We start from the raw sequence: 21,767 nt of genomic DNA on the forward strand, positions 1-21,767 counted from the left end.
GTCCCAATATAACCTTCAAAGTTCTGAAGACCCTTGCCTGGGGCCATTGTATCTGCACTCTTGTTCCATGTCGTACAGCACTTAGCCACAGTAGGTGATTGGACCTGTTCTTATACATCTTCAAGAGAAAGCAGTTTCCAACTTTTCTCAAGTGTGTGTGTGTGTGTGTGTGTGTGTGTGTGTGTGTGTGTGTGTGTGTGTGTGTGTTCTGAGTGACTAAGACTAGGAAGGTAGCCATCTAAACTTCCAGAAGAAAGTCTCTACCTGAAGTTCTCAGATTCTATCAATTTGGGAGATTGAATTTAATACTATACAAGAAGAAAAATTCTAAGACTGATGAAAGTTAAGGAAGAAGAATAACAGAGAATATAATTTTCAGGAAAATAAAGGTTAAAGGAGACTCTGTTGAGGAGGCATTAATAGGAAGCAGCTTCTCAGAAAGGAGAGGTTAGAAGAGAGTAGTCAGAAATTTCAGACCAAGGAAAATCCAGGAGTTTTGACTTGAAGAAATCAGCGATAGGGCAAAACACTCTTTTCATCCATTGGTCCTCACTCCACTAAGGCAGTTGGTTGAATAAGAGCTCTCCAGTAAGTTTGGCCTACTATGTTAATGACAGAAAGAAAAGGAATTCTGAGAGCAGAGACAGGACCAACAGAATGTGAAGTGTTCAGCAATGCAGAGCATAGGATAATGAAGACAATGAGCATCTCTGCCTTGGCCTATTGCTCCCTTCTCAAATTCACTTTCTTGTTAGGTTTCAGTACAACATGACTGGCTACGAGTCACTAGTTTATATGTTAAAACCATACAATGCACAACAGGCCGATAAGAAGGTGCTTTAAAATGGCAGATCTCTTTGGAGAAGGATAGGAACCATGCCCTAAACTTGGCCCTTAGTGGTCTCCATAGGAGCAACTGAAAGAGTATCCACTCCAAAGGACTTATGATAAGGTTCTGACAAGGAAATTGTTTCCAACAGTTTCAAGCTTTCCTACTCCATCCTTACCCAATTCTCCAAAGTTGAACATCATGATGCTTTAAAAAAATCTGGGACAACTGCTCCCATATTTACTTTTATAAAAACACATTATACTCATAGAACATTTTTTTTATTTCTTTTTTAATTTCCACTTTTTGGTTACATAGAAAGCACTCCATTCCTATAAGCCAGCAAGATGACTTTGAGGTCTGGAGTTTTGGGGATCACAATATAGGCTCAGTTGGTGATTCCAAGCAAAAATTCAGCTGCAAAACAGGACAAACAAAAACAAAAACCAAAGACCAGTTCCTAGGATATAGCCATAGCATTTCAAGCAAATAGCTAGCTATCAAAGTATCTAGAAACAGAAAAAAGTGTTCTAGTTTGATTATTTTCTCTTTTGGATGGCTGTGTAGGGCAGAAGACTTCTTTCAGCTGGTGCCTTTCCACTAAGGAATTTTCTAGGGCCCACTGCACACAGTGTCAAAGCCTAGCAATGTGCCTGAACTCTCCTCACAGACTTCTCCTCACCCACTCATCCTCACAGACAAAAAGAGACTGATGTTCTGAACACACACACTCTAGATCGCGGGCTTGTTCATTTGACTACCTAGCTGTAAGGAGTAGAGTAAGCTGGTGAAAGGAATCATGGACTGGGAAATGTATATATACACCATATATACACCATAAGCTCCCTTCCATTTCTCTCTACTTTAAAACGTTGCTTCTCTGTGAAAAGATTTATGTGTCAATGACTAGGTAGGTTGCTCTTATTTCATTCAAAAAAATTCTTTTGAAACATCTTCCCTGCTTTGTTAAGTTCCCCTTTCCCCCACCCACTTATCCTCTCCTCCCTCCCACCCCAGCCTCTATATTCACAAGTTAATAGGTTAGTAACAATATTAGTAAGAATAGTAACAACAACAACAACCAACGACATTAATTATATTAATCCCCTATATTGGTATAGCACTTAGGATCTACAAAGCGCTTTCACATCCATTATCTCATCTGTGCCACAGTGCATCAGTCATCGGGCACATAGGCCTTTAACTGTGCAAGGAAAAGAGAGCGAATGTTAGGAGTTAAGTGGTGAATAAAGAGGAAGAAAAGGCTAGTAGTGAGGGATGTTGGAACTGTGAAAGTTTTTTTAAAGGTAGTGGAAGGGAGGACTGAACCGAAAATGTGATTTTTAAAAATTATTAAAATTTGAGATTTATTTTTATTATAAGGTATCAAAGAGTAGTCATCCTCAGACTACGTATAGATGGACTCAATTGGTTGCTTCCACATATTGTTCAGCTTACCTGATCTATATGTATTTAGACACAGGAAGGAAAATTTTGTCAATCTGCGATGTCACTTTTAAAAATGACATTGGCTTTGTAAGCTCAACATTTAAAGAATACTAAAACCATGTTGTGAGTGCACTTTTGACAACACTGGAATAAAACATCTAGGAAACTACTTAAATAAAAGCAATCTATGTATTTCATTTATTATTAGTGTCAATTCTATAGCTATTTTATAATTTATCCCAGACTATTATAAAATATATAAAACTGAGATATAAAGTATCAGCAATATAACTTTGCACTTTAAATTACTTACCGCTACAGATTTTGCTTTGGAAAACAAACTTTCAAAGCAGCTGTTTTATTTCCTTGTACAAGGTTCTGTAAATGCAAATACTCTGTCCCTGAGGGACTTAGCTGTTATGACCTTCAAGCCTTTCCAACATTTTAATCCTTAGACTTAGGAACAAACAAATCTTTATTGTGCCTTGCTTAATTGTTCATGTTTCCACACAAGATAGTAGAGTTGAAAACGGTCAAAAGAATGTATGCATGCATGTGTGTATGTATGTAAACACACATGCATACTGTATACACATGTGTGAGTGTGTATATACATATAGATTTAATAATCACCGATGATCTTTAAACTGATGGTGGGGTAAATGTGGGGGATGAGGTAAGAAGATTTGGCACAATTCAGACATTTTCCTTTGTTTTGGTAATTTTTATAACACAACGTATGTTTCCACTGTGATCTACAGGTGCTAGCCACAAAAGTGGGGGTGCTTAATAGCAAGAACCACTGGAATGTTTCTAGTAAATTAACAGGGGCAAGTCCCCCCAAATACTCACAACCAAATGTTGATATAGAAGTAAAACTATATACAGTACAGTTACTTATTTGTAGTTTGGCACAATGTTTTCCATTTTTTTCCTTGTGGGCAAACAGTGCATAAACTACTTGTGCAACTGTATGACTTTTAAAGTCTTTTACACAGAACATCAGATTAAAGTTTGATTTCAAAGACTTATTCCCACAATTTAAATTTTTCTTTAAGCACTTACAGGTCAACATACATACCACAAAGCTTATTTTGAAAGAAATAAAACACAAACATTAAATGTCTTTCCGGAAAATGTGAGTCTCTTCTTCAAACACAGGTAAAACCCAATATGCTGTTTCTGCTTTTAGGAGATTGTAGTTAGAATCCCTGCAGAAAAATCAAAGAATTTATGCCATCTTAGTAAGTTTTAATGTATGTCCACAAAGGGATCATACCATATAAATATATTGACACCATATTAGATGTCGTCTGATGCAGAATGATAAAGTACTCCTAATTGCTGTGTGTTGAAAAGTAATGCTCTTTTGTTGAAATGATCTTGGCTTTTTGTCTACATGACTTTTTGATTATGTTGTTCAGAATCTGTCTTTATTGCAAAGCCCTTCCATTCCAAAAATCATTCAAGAGCATATTTTAGTTCTATTTTCTTAATAAGCAAAAATTAATAAAGAATAGGAGAAAAATGTAGCCTTTGTTAGAACTTATCCCTAGCCAAGCCACAACAAAATTGGCCGATATTTTGAGTGGCTTAAAGGTACAGGGATTTCCATGCACGTTTTTCTTTTCTTTTTAATTTGAAAAAGGAAGAGAATAGGAAAGAGTCTCTCATGCAAACTTCTGCTTTCAAGAGGGAAAAATGAAGAACTCTGGACTCAGCAGATAGTAGGAAAGCCAAGGAAGCATTTCTTCTTAGCTATTTTGGTGCAGTATTACCTCAGTTTTTCAAAAGAAGCTGTCCCAGCCTCATCCTTGTGGCCCTGTTCTCGTTCCACACGTTTCCCTTTATATTTCTCATCTCGCAGGGTCTTGGAGTTGGATTTGTGACGATATAATTTCTTGTGTGTTGGTCCGTTATTGCCTAAAGTGCTCATGTTACCACACTTTTTATCAAAGACGTCAGATTGAGAGTCCTCATTGTTACTAGGCATGTCTGCACGGCCAGGATCAGCAACTGCTGCTTTCCCGTTGCTTTTGCTCACACCTTTGACTGATTTGTGATTCTTAGTAGCTCCTGATGACCCATTATTAACCTTTTTCTTAGATTCTTGTGGTGTACCAGCTAATATTTTGAGGGTTTTTAATTTCAGGCTATTGGAATCAGGGGAGTAGAATGTGTTGGACTCCCCTTGTTGCTCCATGGGTTCCCAAAGGGGCTCTATGGAGGCCATCATGAATCTCTGCACATCTGCCATACCAGAGGCAATGTTGGACAAGATATAGGAAGGCTCTTGAAATTCCCGTTGGTCATCATCCAGAAGGTTGTTGGTATTAGTGATTGTACTCACGTCATTCCAGGCTGGCTTGCTTTCCTTTCCCAAAGCCCAGTCACCAGAAAGTCCCTTCTGACTTGGCATCTTCACAGGGGCAACAGGACCACCATGTTGAATACATTCAGTCTTTCCACTGGAGGATGTGCTGTTGGGTTGGCCCCCACTACGGCCACTCCCAGTCTGCATTTTCTCTCCACTGACAGCAGCCACATGTTTCCCTTTCTTTGTTGATTTAGAAACCTGGCGGGAGGTTTTGCTAGGTGGCTTTTCACTCCCTTTGTTGCTGGCTTTGGGGGACTTTTTCCTGGCATTTTTCTGGAAAGAACTTTGGCTCACGGCTCCACTCTTGCCAGGTGAAACTTTCTTTCTTGATTTTGACACTTTGTTGTTGGCACTAACTTGTCCAGCTGACTCGTCAAAGGTTGACAGGCAGGGGTTTTTTTGGAGCAGACCAACAGAGTCCTCATCGTTGAACATGTGGAATTGAAACGGATGGTTATTTACTGTAAAGGCATCATCCACTTGAACTTGTTGTGAAAGGGTACCACAGTCCCACGTGATTTTCTCCATGCTGCCCAACGATCCTGGGACACCCTCTTGGAATCCCTTCATGGTTCCTAGTGTTTTGACACTCTCACATCTGGTACTCTGAGGAGAAAGGCTGGGTGTGTCCGGTGGAGACATTTCGGAGAGGGAAGAGTGGCGGAACTTGTCAGGAGTGAAGTTGGAGATATCGAGGAGGTCAGTGGACTCTTTCAGTGGTACTATCTCATCAACGCTCTGCTGGATCACCAGTTTCGGGCTGCAGTGGGCCAAGAAGTCATCAGTGATCTCATCATCGCCATCCCTTTCCCAGGATTTCAAGCTTAAGGGACAATAATTGCTTGAACTGACAGAAAGGGGAGTCATTGAATCAAAGTTAAAGAGTCGGCTGTCATCGTCTGTACTGGCTGGAGCCTGCTGGAAAGGAAAGCAGATCTCTTCGTTATTCAAGGGGCACAATTGATAAGAGTCATCAGATGGGAAAAGAGAGTCCTGCACAGAGGCATACAGGACCTTGTTGCAACCACTGCTACCACTGTTGAGGCAGAGAGGACTGTATGTTATAGCTGTGAGGTTATTCTCCATGGAGATGAATTGGGACACTTCGAATTCATCAGATTGGTTTGTGGCCATCTCCCTTGAGACTTCAGCCATGAACTCTTGTGGGCCAGAGGTAGCCTTGTTGGACCACATGCTTCCATAGTTGCTTACTTCTTCCATTTTGAAGTCATGAGATGATGGTTGCAGCTCGGACTCAGGAGATGAGGACAGCACACAGTCCTGAGAAGACTGGAGAGGTACAAATGATTTTTCCGTGTGAGCAAGGCTGGCTCCATTTTGCTCTGGAGAATGGTTGGTGAAGTATGAGATACTAGTAGTATTTGACAAGTCAGAAGCATCTAACAGTGTTTGCAGATACCCTCCAGGGATAACAGGTATATTAGTGGCAACATTAGCAGAAGATAAAGGCATTTCAGAAGAGCAGGTGGTTGGTAAGAAAGTGGAATTCTTAACCTTTGTCTCGTGAAATTCAGACAGATAGGAACTGTTTGAGGTTCCAGGAATGATGTCATTTTTAAAATTAGCCTTGGAGGATTGGTCTTCTAAGACAGGGCTCATTTGAACTGGTTTGTTTTCTTGTCCGGTTTTGATTTTTTTAGATTTTAACCTAGCTTCACTTTTAAATTTAATTTTGTTGAGCACTTTCCTTTCTGGCCCCTTAAACTCCGAGTCTTGAGTTTTGACCTTGACTGAGTCGGGGACAATGATGCCACGTAAGTGTGACCCGCTGGCACAGCTTGGAGCAGCAAGAGGTGCTGACTTTGGTGTACCTTTGAAGCTGCCTTCTTCTTTGCGATTACTAGCTTGTCTTTGATCACTGCAGAATGAAACCTGCTTACTGCTTGCCGAAGTTTCCATGGACTGGATCCTTTGAATCCTGTGTCTGTTGCCAAGCTTAGATTTTCGTTTACGAGCAGGTGGCAAGAAAGACACCTCAAAGTTACCTGGTTCAAAGCTTTGCTTCTGGCATAAGGGTGTTTTGATGGTGTCTGTGTTGCTGTTTCTCTGCGTTTTCTTCTTCTGCCAGAAGCCCTTCAAAGGTGATAACTTGGCATACTTACTCAGCTGATTCTCACTCAAATTCACTGTTGTCTCACTGGCATCTACCTTACTTAGCTTCACCAGCATGTTCTTCTCACCTTTAAAGCGATTGATGATGATATATTTGATAATAACAGGGGGCTCCTTGCGGGTCACTTTTCTTCTCTTTTTGGGACACCACTCATCGTCATCATCATCTTTCGAGCCACCTGGAGACCATTCCTTTCTCTCATTTATTTTTTCCCCTTCTAGTGAGTCAACATCATATAGATAATCTTCACTGTATCTGACTTTTCTCTTGGCTCTCAGTCCATAGTTCTGTTGGGAGGATGAGCTTCCGGAATTAGTTTCCCGAGACATATAGCGGCTACAGTCTTTGATCTCCCCCATGGCGTCATATGAGACCTCAATGAAGGAACCATCATCACTGAAATTTCCTGCTGTCTCCAGGGAATTAGTAAGATGGTCTGGCTTTACCTCAAGCCCACTGCATGGTTTATTATTTAATTCAGGTTTTTCTTCATTATCTTTTTCATCTTTTTTCTCTATATTTTTGTCTTCATGCACTTCCTCTTTGTCTTTTTTCTGGTCCATGATTTTATCTTCCTCTCCCCAGATGATGCTCACATCAGGGACCTTGAATTGAGAAAGATCGCTGCTCTGCTTGAGGATTCCACTCCTAGATTCCCTCTTGGGACATGTAGCAAAGACACTGGGGAAAAAGTTGAATTGGGCATCTTCCTGCATCAGAAGGGTGGTCTTATCTCGAACATTGTCCTGAAAGGACTCGTATCGAATTTTGAGGGAGCAGACATCACTGCCCAGTATTGACTCATCATCATCGAACATATAGTTATCCACATCTTCTTCAGAGAAAAGGTTAACAGATAGTTCATTCTTGGAGCAGAGGTCAAGTAGTTCAATCTTACTCTCACTAATAAAAGTCTCAAAGTAACCCCAATCCTGATTGGAGTTTGTCAGTAAAGTTTCTTCTGTATTGCACTTATCTAACAGTAATGCCTCATAATAACTCTTCTGAGTTGGATCTTCCAAGTCAATGTCAGGCTTCTCAGTGTCTCGCCTATCTCCTGCCCTTGATTTATTCAGGGGGAAGCCTAACAGCTGGTCTGAAAGCAGCTGCTCTCCATATTTCATATTTTCTCCAGCATTAATGCACTGAATCCCTATATCAGAGACCGCACATGTTTCATAATCTCTGTTTAGATCACCGACTTTCAGACTGATCCCTGGTTCAGGATCTACTGCTTCTTTTGATTCCATGAAGCAACCTAAGCAAGTCCGGCTTGGCTGCATGAAGCAGTCTCCATTCAGAGCAGACATGCCTGCAGGCTCCATGATGGCAAACGGCGCTTTCTCACACTCACTGGGCAGTGACCATGTGTTCAGGCCTTTTGCAACTCCAGATGTGAGGGAGATGGCATTCACAGAAGCGCTATTAGCGGAATGATCAGGTGCTTCAATCAGGCCCAAAGGAGATAGAGGGCTCTGCACACACGGCTTCTTAGACGGCAGAGGCAGGAGACCCCCAGGAAACATTGGGGGCTCTTTTTGTACCACTGGTATGGGTTGGACTGGTGTAGTAGCTTCTAGAGCTACAAATGACTTCATTGCCAAATCCTGGTCCTCTGAGTCTAGAGAAAAAGGAAATAAAAGGCATGAATAAAGTTAAAGATCTTAGATAATATTCATTAAGTCTCTTTTCCTTGGTCAGTTTCTAACACTGGGATATCAGAGCCCCTTTCTCTAGCTTTATGAGTCACCACCAAAACAGTAATAAAACAACTCTGCTTTAATACTGAAAATTCATACAAGTGAAAAATAATCATTTTTAGGCTCAGATTCTTCTTGAAGAAAAGATAGATCCCCCTCAGAAATGGTGAAAGAACTGGACTGATGGATCAGTTGAAAAGTCAAAGTTTTCGGAGGGGGAAAGGCACAGGGTGCCATTCATCATTTCAACTATGAGACACATAGCCATACTTGAAAACTTATGTTAGAGAGGTTCCTAGTGAATTACATACTTGTAATTTACTAGCAACTTTGAGGAACTTCATTTAGCAGATGGATTTGACAGAGCAAGGTGATTTATCTGAGAACTCTCAGGGATTCTTCTAGCTCGGTTAAAGATTTGACACGTTTAGATTTACATCAACTTTTGATATATTTCAGATTCAACCTGTCTCAAGTTTTTATATACTGAAAATCTACATTAATTAAAAAAGACTATCAGGAAAAATAATGTATATGGCAATTAAACTCTCTTACCATTTTCTTTGATTCCATTAATCAGACTGTTTTCTTCATTGGCTGAGGCAGCAATGATTTTATCTTGTTGGTTATCCATGAATGTAGCTTCTTACTGTTTCATCCCAGTTTCAAATGTCGTTCAACCTGAACATTTCAAAAACATAATGTTAGTCATTCAGTTTGTCTTATTTTGTATTTTATATGTTATTTCAGTTAGGGGGCTTCAAACTGGGATCAGTTTTCTAGATCGGCTTCATTATTATTATTATTATTTTTTTTTTTTGGTTTTTCGAGACAGGGTTTCTCTGTGGCTTTGGAGCCTGTCCTGGAACTAGCTCTTGTAGACCAGGCTGGTCTCGAACTCACAGAGATCCACCTGCCTCTGCCTCCCGAGTGCTGGGATTAAAGGCGTGCGCCACCACCGCCCGGCTTGATCGGCTTCATTATTTATGCTGGTTTTTGTTTTTAATTTACACCTACCATATAAGGTACTTATATTTCCTATCAACAGCTATAGACTATATTACTCAAAACCAAAAACCAGAGGAAGCAGTGAAATGTAAAAAATTAGCTTAAATTATAGCTGCCCAATTAGGAAATATGCAAAGTCTAGGATAACAAAATAATGTGTCTATATGTGGAAATTAGTTTTGTTTACTTTGTTTCTACTTTAGAGGATGGAAGTTCTTTAAAGACAAACCAATTCACATTTATACATTCATATTTAATTTCTTTTTATTGTTAAAATATAATTACATCATTTTCCTATATCCCTTTTCCTTCCTCCAGCTCCTACCATGTTTCTCTCCTTGTTTCACTCCCTCTCTAATTCCTACCCTCATTTTTTGATATATTTATATCTATATATCTACAGCTGTATCTATATTCATATATATACCTATATATCACACTTATTTTCTCTGTGTCTTAAACTTTGATTTCTAATGTTGAAAGGGATAGAGGACTCCTTAGTTTCTTGATTTGATGTCAATAGAATTTTGATAACCATTTCTCTAAAAACACATCAAGATTTTTTAAAATGTGAGTATAATTAAGATCAAGATTTTGTGAAAAGGTTGCAGCCTTGTGTGGTACTTTTAAGACACAGTACAAAACATCTATAGCTCTTTATTTTTGTCCATTTACTTGGGCATTAGATATATTGGATATGATAGATCATTCCACTTGAGATAAAGGTGATCATCAAGTGCCACTCCATAAATCCATACTCATTTTGGCTAACCTCTATCCCTAAACATTCTTCCCAGTCAAGTTTTCATCCCTTTATTTAAAAGCACACACTAATAAGGCCATATGCCATCACATGCCTGTGATATTTGTACTCAGTAGGCAGAAGCAAGTTAGAGGTCACATTGGTCTACATAGTGAGACCATGACTCAAAAACAAAGCAAAATAAAACAGGGCCTGCTAAACTCCTCTGGGACCTACCTTCTATGAGACACCAGGTATGCCTACTATTTCTAACCCCATGGACCTGCCTGGCTACCTCTGGGACTTCCCTTTCTGGTACCCACCAGGTAGAGCCATTCATTCTCTTCCTACAGACCTGCCCTGTTCCTTCACCAGAACTTCTTTCACCCTTGTAGCCAGGTAGGCCTATTCTTCTCCACTCGATAGACTACATGGCTACTCTGGGAACTCCCTTTATTACATCATCATTAGATTCTGCACCTTCCCATCCTATAGTTCCAACCAGCTCTTCTGAAACATTCTTTCCCTATTGTGCCAAGTAGTCTCTTCTTCCAACTTATAGAGCATCCCTTTTTCTGAGTCACTGGGTAGATTTCACTTTGTTTATTATCCTCATGGGACTCTGTGCTCTTCTGGGATCTTGCTTCCACATGCTTCTAGGCCACCTGTCTCCCTAAGAATCTTCCATCCTCACAGTTCAGTTTAGGAACACTACTCCTGACACTATAAATTTGTTCCTCCAGTGTTTCCCAGTATTTCCAGGGAAGTCCTACCCCTCTATACCACATCCAGTTTCTTGAGAGCTCCTGTCCTCAACCTTCTATAGCTTAATGCTCTCATGGATGTTATATATGCTTACACTGAAACAAAAAAGGTGGTTTGAAGAAAAAAATGATTCAACTAACAAACCACTTCAGGTGCACAAATTCTAGTACAGAGACAAAAATAACATGAAAAAACAGAACATGTCCCCCTGTGGTGGTTTAAATGAGAATGTCCCTGAGAGGCTCAGATATTTGAGTATTTAGTACCCTGTTAGTAGGCTATTTGGGTAGGTTTAGGAGGTTTGTCCTCATTGGAGGGAGTACCTCACTTGAGACAGGCTTTGAGAGTTTAAAAGAGTAACTATCTCTACTTCCTGCTTGCAGTTCAAGATGTGAGCTCTCAGCTTCAAGCTCCAGCTATGATGCTTGCTTGCTGTCACAATTCCTCTCCATGACAACCTTATCACTCTGGGACCATAAGCCAAATAAACCCTTCCATCTATCAAGTTGCCTTGGCCATGATGTTTTATCACATCAACAGAAATTAGCAAATATAGCACCCCCAAATACCATTACCAATCTCACAGTAATGAACGCTAATGAAAATGACTGAGAAGATCTTCCTGACAAAGAATTCAAAAGAATGATTATAACTGTGTTCAAACAACTCAAAGAGGATTGGCATATAGTCTAAGGAAACCAAAGAATTGAATGAAATGTGGAAGTCAATTCAAGATATGAAAATACAATTTAATCAAAAGGAAAGAATTATTAAAATCCAATTTGAAATGATGCTGGAAATGAAAAACTTAGTAAGTCAAATAAAAATCCCACTGGAAACCATTACTGACAGAATGGATCATGTGGAAGGTACAGTGTTGGGGTGAAGAGGAACTGTATCATGCAATAAAGGACAATAGAATTTAAAAAATAAACAAAACACAGGGGAACTTTGAAATACCTTGAAGATATCTAATATTTGAGTTATGGGTATAAATGAAATATGCCACAGTGAATGCATGGTGACTATTTTTAATAAAATGATAGAAGAAAATTTCCTAAACTTAGAAAAAAAGATATCCATTCAGGTAGAAGGGACCTATACAACACCAAATAGACACACTAGAAAAGAAATGCCCCCAGGAAATCATTAATGCTAAACATGAAAACACAGTCTAAAGAAATGGCGTTGAAAGCTGCAAGAAGAAATTGTTAGATCACTTATAAAGACAGGCCCACCAAAATAAACCTGATTACTTCACAGAAACTTTAATGGCAGACGGGCCTGCAAATATGTATTCCAAGTTCTGAAAGACCAAAATTGTCAACACAGACTATCATATTCAACAAAAACTATCAATTAAAAGTTAAGGAAAAATAAATCCTTTCCATAATAAAAATAGATTAGAGGAATTTGTGACCACTAAGCCAGTTCTATAGAGTTCACTGGGAAGAATATGCCAGTCTAAAGGGAAGAACAAACACACTAAAGAAGTCATAGTGAATATAAGCAATTTCAGAACAGTTAATCAAAAGAGATATATGAAAACAGCAACGTCACAACAAATAACAGGAATTACTAAACACAGCCCAATAATAACTGTCAATATTAAAATCTCAATTTCCCCAGTAAAAGGACAGAGATTAACATGTTGGATTATAAAACAGGATCTATCTAGCCATCTTCCTGCTGCCTTGAAGGAACACACTTCAGCATCAACGACAGATATCACCTTGATGTAGTATTACCTTCTGTATGCTAAACTGTGTTATAATTAATGTAGTTTTGTGTGATTATTAGGTTCTGGGTGACTGGGAAACCAAAATTCAGTCTCTGTTTACAAATGGCACCCAATGTTTGGAAGCATACATCCACATAAAGCATAAGAAATCTTTAAAAAAGGGCTTCTAGACCCACAAAATGGGAATCAATTGGGGTTTCCCGGTAGCCACATTTTTTTTTCAGATTGGCTTTGTTTGCTGGTGGTGACGACTTCCTGACTCAGCATTAGCAGCACAACCTGCATGGATTCTCTAAGAAATGACTTCCTGGTTCATGCTGGTGTCATAAATTGTTCTGGATCTTTCGGGAGGTCTTGTTTGAATGGTGTTTGTGGGCAGCATGCTGCAAGTTATTTGGTAGCTGCATGGGCCAATTGCTTTCTAGAGTTGGGGTGGTAAACATGGCTTCCAGAGCTGGTTGTAAATGGACCTCTGCCATGTTGGAAAGCTAAGCAGCTTGGAACCAACAGTTAAAATGGCTGCTCTGGTCCTAGCCATGCCTGCTTAACAGATTACAACAGTGATAAAAAAAGGATTACAGATAAGCAATAAAGACACATTTAGACAGAAATAAACCTCTGAACGGATCATAGTATGTTTAAATAAATGTATGTAGTCTTAAGAAAAAAGGAAATGACTATAGGCAATTATAGAAAGAAATAGTTTTAAAAGTACTATAAAAGAGTACAGACAGGAGTAAAAAATGTGCCATGTAAAGGTGGAATGTACACAGAGAATCTGGAATATATATATATATATATATATATATATATATATATTTTTTTTTATATATTTTTTTTTCTTTGAATTTTGACTGTTAATGAGCTAGCTGCAGAGAGACATTTGTTCATGGTGGCTTCTAAGCTAAACCAACATAAAAGTATTTTGATTTCAAAATTTGAGTCTAAGAAAATATTACTTTGGAAAAGAGGTTCTGCTTTTGTTTCCACAGAAGATGAGAACCTGTGGATTCCTTCTAGTCTAATGTGGTTTGATGGAACAAGATCCTCTTAAAGGTCGCCATGAACCCTAAAAATGCTGCACCCAAAAGCAGCAGGAAGCAGTTTGGAGAAAAACAATGCTCAAATTTCCAAAATGATTGTTTATAAATTTTATTTTCATTTTAAAAGGGTTGGTTATAAATGATTATAAATGATATAAAGATGAACATTTTTCATTTGTATATATCTTGGTCTATTGTTACTAATGTAAATTTTGTTACACTATGTATATGTATTTTTGCTCTTGTTTAAGGTATTGTGTTTGTATAGCTCATTTGAAAATGTAATGTATAGTTAAAATTACAGATTAATAGATTTATTATAGTCAAACTTATTGTCATATTAGGTTTTCTAGATATACAGAGATATATTTCAGTTTGATAGATAATTTTCAACACTTCAAAGAACTATAGAATATGTCATTTAAAAGGTTTAAGAACTTAGACTTTTCTCAACAGTGAAACATGTCTGCTTCTGGCAGCAACAATTACTTCAGCGAGGATGATGGACATTGAAGAAACTTGTTATGGAATTTGCCTTCAGTGTGACAAGGCTAGCCATTTTGGGCAATAAACTTTTCTTGCCTGGACTGCTTAACGGTGTTCTGTATAAACTGGACATGCAGGATCCACAGAAAAATGACTGCTGAACCTGTCTAAAGAAGGTGAGACAGCCCTTCAGGTTTACTGCTTCATGGAAGAGTATGCAAGACATTCTAAAGGACATAGAAGAAAGTGACTGACAAACTGCCAATGTAGGCAGAACAAATTTCCTACTTCATGGAAAAGTCTGATGGATACTATAGACCTGTAGGCTGAAGATGGATGCCCCAATGGTACAAAACTTTGGGTGACTGTCTCTGTCAATTCTAGAACTTTGGAAGTTGTTTACAATAACTTCCTGTTTACTTAGGTAATATTATAACCTTCTGGGGTCTTTGATGGAGATGAGGACAGATAGTTATAGTTATAATTTTCCTTAGTTATGATAAAAGATAAATTAGATATGAAACTTTAGATGCACAAAGATAAAATAGATGATAAAATATTTTAATTTTGTGAGATACAAATAGACTAAATATTGTAAGTGTAATTCTTGCTTGATACCTGTTTTGCAATATGTAATTTTACTATGTTATACTTCAAATAGTCCTTGTTATTTAGATGGAAAATGGAAGATGATGTGGGATTCCCTTCTGTATGCTATGAATATGTTTTATTACAATTGGTTAATAAAGAAGCTGCTTTGGCCTATGGCAGGGTAGAATATAGGTAGGTGAAAAACCTAAACTGAATGCAGAAAGAAAGAAGGTGGAAACATGCAGATACCATGTAGCTGCAGAAGGAGAAAGACACCAGAACATTACCAGTAAGACACAACTTCATGGCCATACAGATGAATAGAAATGGATTAATTTAAGATATAAGAGCTAGCTAGGAATACACTTGAGTTGTTGGCCAAATATTAATATAGTTTTTGTGTGATTATTCAGTTTTGTGTGGCCAGAAAACCAAAAGGCAGTCTCTTTTCAACCCCATGGTTGAAAGGATAGAAAAAGATATTCCAAGCAAATGGAACTAACAAACAAGGGGATAGAGACTTAAAGTGGACTTCAAAACAATACAAGTCTAAAGAGATAGGAAAGGAAACTACATATTAGAGAAAAAATCCTTACAATTTGAAACATATGTACCAAAAACAGGTGCACCAAATTCCATAAAAGACAAATTAGCAAATTTAAAATCACAGATGAGACTCAACATACTAATCGTGGGTGCCTTTAGTACTCTACTGTTATCACAGGCAGATTATCTAAATAAAAAAAGCAACCAGAAAATCATTGGACTTAAATGATACCATTAATCAAATAGATATAACAGATATCTATAGAGCATTCTACTTGAACACTACAGAATACATATTCTCAGCAGGTCATAGAACTTTTTCAATAATTGATCACATATCAGGATACAAAGCAAGTATTAACAAATAAGGAAAGTTGAAATAACACTCTATATTCTATGTAATCACAATGGAATAAAGCTAGATATCAACAGTAATATAAATCAAAGAAAGTACACAAACTCATGGAGATTAAACATTAGGACCAGTGATAATGGTAGAGACAAATGTAGGAAGATAAGGCCAGGCATGCTAACTCATAACTAATCCCAACACTTGAGAAATTGATGCAGGATGATCATCACCAGTTTGAGATTAGCCTGGGCTATAGAGTGAGACTTGGTCACAAAAAAGACAAAGAGGTATTTTAGGAGATAAAGGTTAAATGTAAAATGTAAAAAATGAAAATAAAAATCCCTAGAATCAGGGATCAGGAAATAGAAAAGGGAAAAAGATATTAGCATTCAGCAGAACTATAGATATGTGCTGTAGAGCCTTGGTGATGGAAAGTAGTCAGCATATAGAAGAAAGAGGTAGAGAACTGAATACATGGTTGTGAAAAGAACATTGTAAGCAGGTGGGTTTCAGGCCAGAGTAGCCTCAGAACAGCCTGTATGCAGGATGTTTATATGAATAAAGCAGGTGAATATTAAGACTGTCATGTGCCACATGGATAATGAAGCTAACTTGGGCATAGCTGTCACAGTGGAAAATGAGCAATCAACTAGGAAATTGGTACTGATGGTAGGTAATCTACAGATTTTGTCAGATACTGAAATGAAATAAAAAGACAGTACTGCTGTGCCAAACATGTCCATAGAAGGTGTTCCAGGCCAATCTAGCTAGCTTTGTTCATAACCATTCTTCCCAGTCAAATTCTAGTCAGCAGAAGAATTAGTAAAGCAGATAGCATTTTAATTTATAATTCTGCCTTGTTTATGCTAATTTCTGATACATCACAAGATTTCAAGGATCTAGATTAGAAATATGTACTTAATGGTTTAACAGTTTAAAAAGGTGTATATAGACATTGAGAGCTTGTTCGGAGGTTCTAGCAGGAGAGTACAACTACTCATATACCCTTAATCAAAGACTGGTCCTTCTCAATTAAGGGAAGTTCATCCTATTCAACCTAGTGCTGGCTTTGAGAGGGAAGCATAGGGAGCAGTGAATGAGGAAGGGGACACCTGCCTAGCAGCCACATCAGCCAAATCAACCTGGCAATCATTGGGGTGACAGATGCCGCAGCCAGATTGTACACCTGTCAGAATGGCTAAGATCAAAAACATAAGTGACAGTTCATACTGGTGAGGATATGAAGCAAAGGGAACAACTCCTCCATTTCTGGTAGGAGCACAAACGAACAGCCACTTTGGAAATCAATATGGTGATTTCTCAGAAAACTGGGGATCAATCTACCTCAAGATCCAGCAATATCACTCCTGGGCATCTATCCAAATGATGTTCCTTCCTACCCCAAGGACACTTGCTCATCTATGTTTATAGAGCTTTATTTGTAATAGCCAGAAACTGGCAACAACCTACATGTTCATCAACTTAAGAATGGATAAAGAAAATGTGGTACATGCAGATAAACGGATGGAACTAGAAAAAAATCATCCTAAGAGAGAGCCCAGACCCAGAAAGACATGGTATGTACTCACTCATAAGAGAATATTAGTTGAAAAGTAAAGGAGAATCATGCTACAATCCACAGACCCACAGAGGCTAAGTAAAAGGAAAGGCCCAAGGGGCTGCATAGATCTCACTGTGAAGGGAAAAGAAAATAGATTTTGCAGTGGACTGGGGGCAGGCTGGGATGGAAACAAGAGAGATTGGGTTGGGGGAGGGAGAGATGCTTGGAATAGGGGGACATTTTGGAGGTTAGGTAGAAACCTAGTGCAATGGAAACTCCCTGGAATATACAAGGGTGAACCTATGGATGACTCTTAGTAATTGGGGATACAGAACCTGAACAAGCTATCTTCTATAACTAGGCAAGGCTCCCAGTGGTGGGAATGGGACACCAAACCAGCCACAAAACCTTCAACCTTCAATTTGTCCTGCTTGTAAGATGTGCTGGCGTAAAGTGCCACAGAACTTGTGGGAGAGGCCAATCAATGATTGGTCACAACACAAGAGGGGGCTCATGTCTAATATTGCCTAGAAAGCCAGGAACCAGAGTCTGGATAGCCCATAGACCTCAGATAAAATCAAACACGACTGGAAAAAAGTCAATGAAATGAATCTTAATGATACTCTGCGACACTTATAGACCAGAGCCTACAATCATCACCAGAGATGTTCCATCCAGCAACTGATAGGAGCAGATGCAGAGACCCAGAGCCAAGCATTAGGTGGAGTTTTCGGAATCTCATGGAATAGAGGGATGAAGGACTGACTGTAGGAGCCAGAAGAGTCAAGGACACCACATGAATAGGACCCACAGAACCAACTAACCAGGGCTCACAGGGGCTCACAGAGACTGAAGTGACAATCAGGGAGCCTGTATGGGTCTGGACTAGGTCCTTTGCATAAATGTTATAGTTGTGTAGTTTGCTGTTTTTGTGGGACTCCTAACAGTGGGAGTGGGGGTATCTATGACTCTTTTGCCTGCTTTTGTGACAGGACCCTTTTCCTGCTATTGGGTTGCCTCGGCCAGCCTTGATACAATATCATGTGCCTAGTTTTATTGCAACATGATATGCCATGTTCAGCTGATGTCCTTGGGAGGCCTGTTACTTGCATATATGTTTTCAGGGATGAACATTTGATACTGACATGAAAGCAGGGGCAGCTGTGGAGGTCAGTGCTGAAGCCTTTCTGGGAGCTCTCAGATATGCAAACATAGCACTGGACCTGTTCAAATTCCAGGAAGAAGGGCTGGCTGTTGAAGAAAGGTAGGCAGTGTCTGCTCAGCTTAATTCTTCTTTATCTAGTTTTGGCAAGTCCTGTTGGCTGCCTTGAGGCCCCCATTGTGGGCAAAGTTCTCCCCAACAGTGTGCAGATTGCAATATTTAATAAAACAGCAAGAATATCTGAAATTCTACCTCTTAAATTTTCTATATTTCCTTTGGATCTTTGTTCAGGTAGATAGGTTTTAATTTTTAGCTCAGCATTTTTTAATTGATTTTTATTGAGCTCTAAATTTTTCTCTGCTCCCCTCCATGCCTCTCCCCTCCCTTTCAATCCTCTCCCAAGGTCCCCACACTCCCAGTTTACGCAGGAGATCTTGTCTTTTTCTACTTCCCATGTAGATTAGATCTATGTAAGTCTCTCTTAGTGTTCTCATTGTTGTCTAAGTTCTCTGGGATTGTGGTTTGTAGGCTGGTTTTCTTTGCTTTTTGTTTAAAAATCACCTATGAGTGAGTACATGTGATAATTGTCTTTTTGGGTCTGGGTTACCTCATTCAATATGATGTTTTCTAGCTCCATCCATTTGCCTGCAAAATTTAAGATGCTATTTTTTTCTGCTGTGTAGTACTCCATTGTGTAAATGTACCACATTTTCCTTATTCATTCTTCGGTCAAGGGGCATTGAGGTTGTTTCCAGGTTCTGGCTATGACAAACAATGCTGCTATGAACATAGTTGAGTACATGTCCTTGTGGCACAATTGAGAATTCTTTGGATATACACCCAAAAGTGGTATTGCTGGGTCTTGAGGAAGGTGGTTTCCTAATTTTCTGAGAAATCACCACACTGACAACCAAAGGCCTGCCCAAGCTTTTCAATTAGCTCCATCAGGGGCTTGGCCTAGAGCTCCTCAATCCTCATTTCATTCTTACATGCTCGGTTCTGCACTTGGGCTTTCCTTTTTGCCTCGTTCATATTGGCAGTGGAGTTTTTGGGCAGGCTCTTTATGATGGTTTGGTTGTATTTGTAGAGGTTGCTGAAGGTCGCCCCATATGAGTGGCCATCATGTACAGGATTGGCCTTGAGCCAAGCACCACAGACATAGCTTAAGTAGTCCTGGTAGGGATTTCCAGTGGGGTCCATGGAGTGTAAGATGAAACTAGCCCCTGAGACTCAGGCCTTCCTCAGACATGCCAGGGTCATTCTTGTCTGGTACTGGATGTCCTGGGCTGCCAGTCAGGCCATCAGCTCTGTTCCCAAAAGCATTAGAATCACCAGCTGCTTCCTTACTGGGACTGCCATCACCTAGCACCCCTGGCTGCTTCAGGAGTTGCAAAAGTTCACCTCCAAGGCTATGAGGCACATGTTGCCCTCGGAAAGTGAGTCCATCAGGTCTTCCTTGTCCAGTGTGGCCTGCTAGTAGGTTGACACCATAACTTATGGGCTCGGCACTGGGGTTCTGGCTGTGCATCTCTTTGGGCTTGGGCTCCCAACTCAGCGTAGCTGCTGCCACTGCATTTCCACCATGTTCTTTTTACTCCATTTGTCTGTAAAATCCCCCACTGTAGTATGGATACTTGGCTCAGCTAAATGCGTAGGAGCCATTTTAGGTGATTTTATGATTGCACCATTAAAGAAAGAAACTTTTCCCTTGTTCTCTGACGCATCGCAAAGTGAAAGTAATTCAAGAGCTGACAGGCTTCCTTGAGCTCGGGGTTTTTTATTTTTATTATCTAGCTTTCTTTTCTAATCTTCACACACACATACACACACAGAGATACACACACACATATACACGTCTGTTTTGGAATAAACTGTCCAGGTTTATGGGGATGTTGAATAACAATTGAATCATATTTATGCTGTGGGTTCATAGACTGGATAGAACTGCTGGCTCCTTCCCTTTTTTGGAAGTTTGCATAGTGCCTTCTGATATCATGAAAGCAGGTCAGTTCCTGCTCAGGGGTCCCTAAGCCCTGTTTCTGAAACGCATGGTGACTTAATTTCCATATATGGAGGGCAACCAAGGGCAACAGCCATAGGCTATATGTTTTGAGAGTCTCTTGGACAGTCCTACCCAACAACTCAAGGAATTAATAAAGAGGAATTATTATGTCTAGTACTGGTGTTCTTGTTAGGTGGTCTTTGGCTCTGGAATGAAGCATGTCAGGCCAGATGAGAAAAGTCCATTTAAACTATATATATGTATTTTTACATAGAACTACATGTATTATAGTTTTTTAAGTCCACCCCATTTATAAGCTCCCAGGCCCCACTGCCTCTAGAACAAGTGGTGTCACAAATCAGGGACTTGATGCCCACTACAAGATAAGCAAAAGTATTGACGCTAGTCTAGTTCAAGAAGAAATATTGATGATACTATAGGATCAAGAGATTCTTAGCTAGCTGCTACAGTTGACTGGACAGAGGAGCTCAGTTTTGCCATTCATAAATTCCTTAATCTTCTCTCTTAACTTCAGAGATAATTTCATGGCTTTCTTATTATGTATACTTAAAATAGAGTTATATTCTAAGCAGTGAAGAACAGAATAGTTCCTATCTCCTCAGCCCTATTGATTATATAGAAATCTGGAAGACCAGAATTGTCACATTGATGTAGGTGTGTCTTCTATCTATCTGTTGATTTCATTGATTAATAAACTGCCTTGGCCCATTTGATTGGCTGGCCCTTAGGTGGGTGGAGTCGACAGAACAGAATGCTGGGAAGTTAGTCAGACTGCCGTGCCTCTCCTCAGGGAGACAGACGCAAGGAAGCTCCGGCCAAAGATGGACTTACGCTAGAATCTTCCTGGTAAGGCACCACTTTGTGGTGCTACACAGATTATTAGATATGGGTTAATCAAGATGTGAGTAAGAGGCTGGAACTAATGGGCCAGGCAGTGTTTAAATGAATACAGTTTGTGTGTTGTTATTTCCGGGCATAAGCTAGCCAGGCGGCCAGGAACAGGGCGGTGGGAACGCGGCCCACAGCTCATTACTACATCACATGAGTACAGAAATATGCCAAATATATTCTACATGTATTCAATATCTGGTTTATATGTTAGATAATGACATTAACCAAAGAGAAATGAGAAATAAGTTCTATAAAGAAGTCACTAGTAATCTCTGTGAGTTCGAGACCAGCCTGGTCTACAAGAGCTAGTTCCAGAACAGGCTCCAAAGCCACAGAGAAACCCTGTCTCGAAAAACAAAAAAAAAAA

General features: G+C 39.4%; 1 protein-coding gene across 1 annotated transcript; it reads right to left on the bottom strand.

Annotated features, from left to right (window-relative positions):
- Positions 1 to 3,395: 3,395 nt before the first annotated feature.
- On the bottom strand, positions 3,396 to 9,123 carry Nexmif (neurite extension and migration factor). The gene is made up of 3 exons (XM_038315673.1): positions 9,045 to 9,123; positions 4,057 to 8,410; positions 3,396 to 3,489 (listed from the first exon to the last, which is right to left on the bottom strand). Exons 1-3 carry the CDS (start codon positions 9,121 to 9,123, stop codon positions 3,396 to 3,398), a joined length of 4,527 nt encoding a protein of 1,508 aa, XP_038171601.1.
- Between the last annotated feature and the right edge of the window lie 12,644 nt (positions 9,124 to 21,767).

The sequence above is a fragment of the Arvicola amphibius genome, chromosome X, assembly GCF_903992535.2.
Source record: "Arvicola amphibius chromosome X, mArvAmp1.2, whole genome shotgun sequence".
Taxonomy (NCBI): domain Eukaryota; kingdom Metazoa; phylum Chordata; class Mammalia; order Rodentia; family Cricetidae; genus Arvicola; species Arvicola amphibius.

What these genes read in the sequence shown, in the direction of transcription:
- Nexmif (XM_038315673.1), bottom strand. Translation starts at nt 9,123, where the DNA reads ATGGATAACCAACAAGATAAAATCATTGCTGCCTCAGCCAATGAAGAA. An exon ending in TAATGGAATCAAAGAAAATG is followed by an intron (nt 8,411 to 9,044) that starts GTAAGAGAGTTT and finishes CTTTTTCTCTAG; the next exon opens with ACTCAGAGGACCAGGATTTG. An exon ending in GCTTCTTTTGAAAAACTGAG is followed by an intron (nt 3,490 to 4,056) that starts GTAATACTGCAC and finishes ATTTTTCTGCAG; the next exon opens with GGATTCTAACTACAATCTCC.